The 6,755-nt window shown below is 34.9% G+C and overlaps 1 protein-coding gene across 2 annotated transcripts in view; it reads left to right on the forward strand.

The window, feature by feature from the left end:
- LOC108975725 (nucleolysin TIA-1) overlaps nt 1–6,755 on the forward strand; it is a 114,493-nt gene that overhangs the window by 80,299 nt on the left and 27,439 nt on the right. For both annotated transcript variants that reach the window (XM_018944421.1, XM_018944422.1), the window contains exons 3-4: nt 3,411–3,486; nt 3,747–3,843. In XM_018944421.1, the coding sequence (XP_018799966.1) occupies nt 3,411–3,486; nt 3,747–3,843 (173 nt within the window). The remainder of the gene's footprint in view (nt 1–3,410; nt 3,487–3,746; nt 3,844–6,755) is intronic.

Here is a 6,755-nt window from a genome sequence, read left to right on the forward strand (position 1 = left end):
CAAATGTAGCTAAAAATTCAGATAATCCGTATAACTTAAATATTAAGTTAAACATATGGCATTTACCATTTCCAGTAAGAGGATTTCTAACAACATACACATAAACATGTCAGGCATAAATATTTATATACACTAGTAAATCTGGCTASTGTGAGTGCCAACCCGGCAAACGCTTGACTTGCGTTTATTTGTCGAATATTTAACGCGGATTTGCCTGTCAACAGCAGACTGAAAGCGATCTTCTTCAGCAACAGCAACACTATGTGGATGACGAAAGCAAATAAAGTGGTTAACATCGGCGACACCTTGCTTTCGCCGAGAAGAATAGTTAGTAGTGCTGCTGTCAGTCGGTACTGAGTAAGTGCGACACGTCGCCAAACACAAGCTTAGCTCGAAAATCCATATGACTAGCGGCAGCTATAACGGTGCGCCTAAAAATCCTCAACTACTTGCTATTACTTCGGTACTTAACTGTTTATACATAGTTGTTGGCTTGGCGGCCTAAAAGGAAGACGCGAAAGTGACACCGTGTGAAGTGTTTGCCTTAAGGCTGGAGACGGCTGGTTGACATTTGCAGCGATTTCGCAACAAGCGTATGAATGTAAATGATGTGTGTGTATACTTTGGTTGGCAAAAAATGGATTGTGTGGGAAAGTAAATAAGAGATTAAGTGAAAAGAACATATTTTTTCATAAGTGAGCTTTTGTGAAAAGAGCTGGATATACGGAACTAAGGAAGGTAAGAAGTTGAAAAGGAGGAGAGGGACATAATGCTGGGAAAAATACTTCAGTATTACCTTTTTTATTAAACTTTAAATTTTAATTTTGGGTTGMTGAAACTCATTTAAAAAAGAAAATAGCTTGAATTTAGGTATATTTTTCTTGTTCATAAATAATGATGTATTAGGAATATTATTAGTATTTTCTTAAGCGGCCGTTTTCGAGAACACAGAAAATGCTTCAACTCTGTAAAAAATTTAAGGGAGAAGATTACTCTTCCTGCAATGAAAAGCCATAGTTTAAAATGATCATAAAATTCGAAATCAAATTAGGTCGTGAAAGAGCGTCGGTAAAATTATCAAAGCTATCAACTCGCATTTTCACTAATAAATGAGATAATTTTCATAGATAATGGATATATCACACATTAAGCTTCAGATTTTTTTGAAGCTCTTATACATTGTCACTGGTTTGKTGCGAGAAGGGACTAGAAAGTGTATATTTGAAATAAATTTTCTCGATTTTAAGCAATTTTTAGCTTTGCATTATCCAAATTCGTACTTTCTAAAGTATTCCGTAAAATTAGAAATATTTTTACATTTTAAAAATGTACAACTATTAGCTCTGATAAAAGTCTCAATAAAAGTTATTGCTGGAGGGTAGCATTCAGCCGAGTTGACTACAGCCAAATTCAGCATGCATCACACTGAAAAAGAACTGTATAATATATTTTTTTCTGGGTTGTATTTAACTTTCCGCTCTTCAAATTTACCGTTCATATTACAACCATTATTGTAGCTCTGTGCAAGGCAATATTTCAATACTTTCGCCATTAAAGCTCTGCGGGTTTTTCTTGAAAATCTGCAAAARCGAGAAAATGCTTTTTTATCGTTAAGATGTTATTTTTCTAACAAACAACTGGAAAGCGAGAATAAATTCACAATTTGTCACCGCCAAGCCTATCGGATTGCAATGAAAAAGTTGCAAGAAGTAACGAAATTAGAATTAATAATTGTTAAAACTGAGACAAACAATAAAAAATAAAACAAATTTGAAATGAAAAGTTAAATAAATTAGCAAAAATAAATAAAAGCCACAAAGTAGGCAGCGAAACCGATATGGAAATTGTGAAATTTATGTTCGCAGAGTTTCTATTTGTCTTGTTCCCCTAGCACCGCATTTTACATCACTAAAGCGCTTAAATTATTTTAATGTACTTTGACAACTTTATTTAATGAGGATTTTCCTTGGTAGAATTATATATACATATATGTATGTACGTATATATTATATACGGTAGCATATGTCATCGCTTTCAGCTTTGGTTTCAAGTTTTGTGTGACTTGTTAGCACCCACGTGAGTGCCTCCGAATGCCATAAAGTAGGCCACGAAATGTATTTAGCTCGCACCTTTGGCGCTACAGAACAGTRAACACTTCCCTTCTGTCAATATGGATAGATAAATACTACAGATATTAACTTTCGTTGAACTTTGCATAACTTTTATGAAAAATTTAAAGCTCTGTGGAGCTATGAATAAAAGGCGTGGTTATTTTTAGGTGGTAAARCACAAAAGACACGGTCTGTAAGACCCTTTTGAAATCGCCTAATCTTTTATTTCAAAAACCAAAAWGTCTGTTAATTTCGACTTGAAACCTTTCTTTTAGTATCTCGATGTACAACTAAATACAACTGAAAACATAACTGACCAACGTTTTGGACCTACGGAAAATGGTTTGTCTATTCGTTAGGCTTTGAGCAGTTTTTATTGCAGTTATGTATATTGCTCCGACCTGAGCATTTTCTTTGGAGATTGCAGCCTTGAAGTGGGCATGCCAAACTRTCTGATAACTTGAATTTAGTGGATCAGTTTGTGTGACAATTTTATGCTATACTGATACGATATCGGCGTTTCCGACAAATGAGTAGTCCGTAAGAAGAAAAAAACATCTGCGAAATTTCCGATCGAGATGTTAAAAATTCATCTCTAAGTGCTAATTGGACTAAAATCTGTGCTTAGGATATGCCGTTCCGGATCAAGTTTAAGATTACCCTCAAAAATTTTCCAGGTTTTTATTTGTATTAAAAACCTGAATACAACATTCTTATTGTAAGGAAAAAAAAAAGTTGGATGTCATTAGAKTTCATTAGGCAGTATATAGTTTTARGAATGAAGACTACCGTGAAGCTCACCTTTATCAAAATCTAACCTGTGCTTGCACTAAAAAATGTCTTTCCTCATATCTTCCAATCTATAATATTATCTGAAATCTGCTAAAGGCAGTAAAAATATTTAACATACTGATTCCCTGCCACCCGACATTACTGGCTCTGTCTCTTATACACATCTAGATGTGTATAAGAGACAGGGCTCAAGCTAGTATGTAAATTCTAATATCATTATATATATATAACATAAAAATTAGCTTTATTGATTCCACTTAGATATATACTTATATACAGAATATGTAATATAAAWATTTGTTGAAGCATAGCTTTCTCTTAAGCAATGACTACGATGCTGTAAGATTAATTCATTTTAATTAAATTGCCACCCATTCACAAACCCTAATTTCCCTCCGCTCTCTGYTTGAGAGTAGTATATAAAAACAGCATTAATAAATATATACTACAGCACATTATATTCACACATACTAACACACATTTTAAATGCCATTTCTTTGCTTGCAGTGATTGCCGCGTCGTACGCGATCCACAAACATTGAAATCTAAGGGTTATGGATTTGTGTCATTTGTCAAAAAATCGGTGAGTCGGCTTTTTCATTTCATAACTGCTGGAAACTTATTGTTGACTTCAATTCATTAGATTTTAATTTAACCCGAAAACTTTTGACAACTCTTTCATCTTAATTAAAAAGCATGGCACACCAATAAGACCGCCTCACCCGTTATAATACATACCTATATTGCTACATACGTACATACATATATACATACRATAAGCCAATTCTAATAATATCCATTTTTGCATCTCTCTTTCATTATGCTGACTGTGCTGCTCAACAGGAAGCCGAAAGCGCCATTACAGCAATGAATGGACAATGGCTGGGCTCGCGTTCGATTCGAACGAATTGGGCTACACGAAAACCGCCGGCGAGTAAAGGTGAGTGTTCATGCTAGTGTGAGTTGTAGAAAAAGATGAGATTTTTTTTTGTTTTTTGGTAAATAATGACTGGCTTAATGTGGACATGAACTCCATAGTTTTTTGTTGTCTKGTCTGGGCTTATCAGCTTTTGTTTGTCGAAATAGGTGACCCAAAGCGTCATATTGCTCAACTGACTTCAATTTTGTTAGGACAAATATTCTTGTATTTTAACTTTAATAAATAATTTTGGAGCAATTAAAGTGCCTACATATAAGTAAATATCATTAAGTCAGCGGAAAAAAATTGAAGCTACCTACTTTTGTCTTTTTTTTTTTTTCTTAAATTTTCTACATCCTTCATTGTGAGACGTATATATTTTCACAGAATATGTCAGCCCTCATCGGCCATAAGTTCACCCTCTGTTAAGCTTCGGTTTAGTATAAGCACTAACTTAGAAAGGAAAGAAAAATATTGTCTAATGAAAGTGATTTATTATTCTGAAGTCTTGTATACTTCATAAGCTTTAAAAATGAGSATATTGAGGAAATTACGATATATCGAAGATCGCGTCATCTTAGTGAYGGTTTAAACACTATCTGAGTTTACTTTAATATAATGAATGAGATCTTATAATCCCTTGTTGGAATATATTTTTTTTTCAATTGACCATTTCTATAATAATCTAAAAGAAATGAGACTCGAACTCAAATCTCATGCTTACCTGCCATTGAGGGGACTAATGTTTAGACACGATATCTATTTTGGCCAGAAAAAGTTTTTATTATGTTCCAACTTCCCGCGAACTTGTCTTCTTAATATATTATAGTATAGATATGTAGCCATATATTATATGTAAAGTTCGGTGCAAAAAATATTAATATAWTATATTAATCAAAAGTTATAGAAGCAAACTATGAACTAGCAAATAAAAGGAAGCAAAAAGTGTTACTTACCCCTTATTGAGGTTTCATATAAAGCCGAAATAATCTAACACTCCTCTACTATAACGCTATTGATTCATAAATACCTCGTTCTGTGAATAAGTGAAACATCTCTCTATCGCTCAATCTGTCTTCCTTTCTGCTAGCATAAAGAGTTCAATTGCTACTAAAACTGGCGCCAAGCAGCGAAATAAAATCTGAAACCAGCTTTAGTTTGGCTAAAATCGCTTAAGCTATTACAGCGAGAGTAAGAAACAAGAAAAAGTAGACATCATGAATCTGAAATATTCTTATGAAGATATCCTTGAGCTTTAGCTGTACACGTGCTTCCAATTGCCTTCATATTCACCCACAAACTTTCATAAAGATACATATAAATTATATATGTATGTAATATCATATGCCTACACGCTTAACTACGTGTCTTAAGTGCCGSAGACGCATTTATGTTTTTCATAAATGCCTCTAAGAGCAAAGGACAACTCAGAGAAAACAAAAGCAGAAAACTTAGTAAGTATGTTAAAACATGCAAATATGCTTATTAGCTTTGATTAACAACATAATTTTGATTCACCCATTTCCACGCTCGCCCGTCCGCTCTGGTTGCCAGATCGTTCACCGCTTCGCGACGAAATCATTTGCATATTCATTGCCCTTTGCCATCACCGTCTCTCAGAACTGCCGCTCGTTTTTCCTAAATTGAGCTCATATTTATTGCATGTGTTCTGTGCTTAACTTAACTGCTCATTATGCTTTAACTTCGTTTTTTTAGTTGACAATCTTCATATTTGCCGTTTCATATGTAAATAATTCACAAGAAATTGTTATTTCAACGCGTCGCGAGGCGATTATTGTCAATTTGTCATTGTTTTGCGTGTTGCTGCTCCTCGACAAAAGTTTCTTTTCCAACAACATACTTGGATATTTTTTCTGCTTGTTAAGGTTTTAGTTGCTACTAGTTGGTATTTTRATGCCGCTGTAATTTTTCTGACAAATAAGAACATGGAATAAAACACTTTATAGAAATGTATTAACTTAACTACTGAAATTTAGTGCTAAAATTGAATTTAAGATTAAATACCAAGTATCAGTCGACACAAGAATATAATCAAAAAATGGCATAAGGCTCCCTATTTTGCTTTACATTGTATTTATTTTGAAAATTCTTTATTTATTCTTTCAAATCAATTTCATCCCCTTCAAAGTAATCCCCTCCTGATGSAATGCACTTATGCCAACGGATTTTCCAATCTTCGAAACACTGGTTGTAGTCACTTTCCGGGATGGTCTTCAGTTTCGTCTTCGCTGCGGCTTGAATCTCCTCTATCGTATAAAAACGGTCTCCCCGGAGCGGCTTTTTGAGCGTTTTGAGCAGCCAGAAGTCGCACGACGGCAGATCAGGTGAACACCGTGGTTGTGGAACGATGTGGGTTGAGTTTTTGGCGAAATGATCACGAATTACGAGGGCAGTATGGGATGGTGCATTATCGTGGTGTAAAACCCAAGAATTGTCTTTCCACAATTCCGGCCTTTTTATTCGGATAGCGTTACGCAAACGACGCATAACGTTCAAATAATATTCCTTGTTGACTGTTTGACCGGTTGGAAGGAATTCATAATGCACAACACCACGATAATCGAAGAAAATTATCGGTTGTTTCGGGGTCGTAAGCATAGATCCAAGTCTCATTGCCAGTTATAATGCGTTTCATGACACCCTGGTAGTCGGAAAGCATTGTTTCACACACTTCAACGCGACGCCTTTTTTCCAAAAAATTCARTGTTTTCGGTACCGGCCGAGATTTTACGCGATTGAAGCCCTTCTTCCTCATCCTTCAAAATGGTATTGGCTGGGCCTTTCGACATGCCAACTTCATAACCAAGGCTTCTAATTGTTAATCGTCGGTTTTTCAACACCAAATCTTTGATTTGTTGAACGTGAGCTTTGACTATATGTATACGATTTTCTGCAAGCTTCATTAAAATGAT

The sequence above is a fragment of the Bactrocera latifrons genome, unplaced genomic scaffold, assembly GCF_001853355.1.
Source record: "Bactrocera latifrons isolate USDA-ARS-PBARC rearing strain unplaced genomic scaffold, ASM185335v1 scaffold_69, whole genome shotgun sequence".
In the NCBI taxonomy this organism is placed as follows: domain Eukaryota; kingdom Metazoa; phylum Arthropoda; class Insecta; order Diptera; family Tephritidae; genus Bactrocera; species Bactrocera latifrons.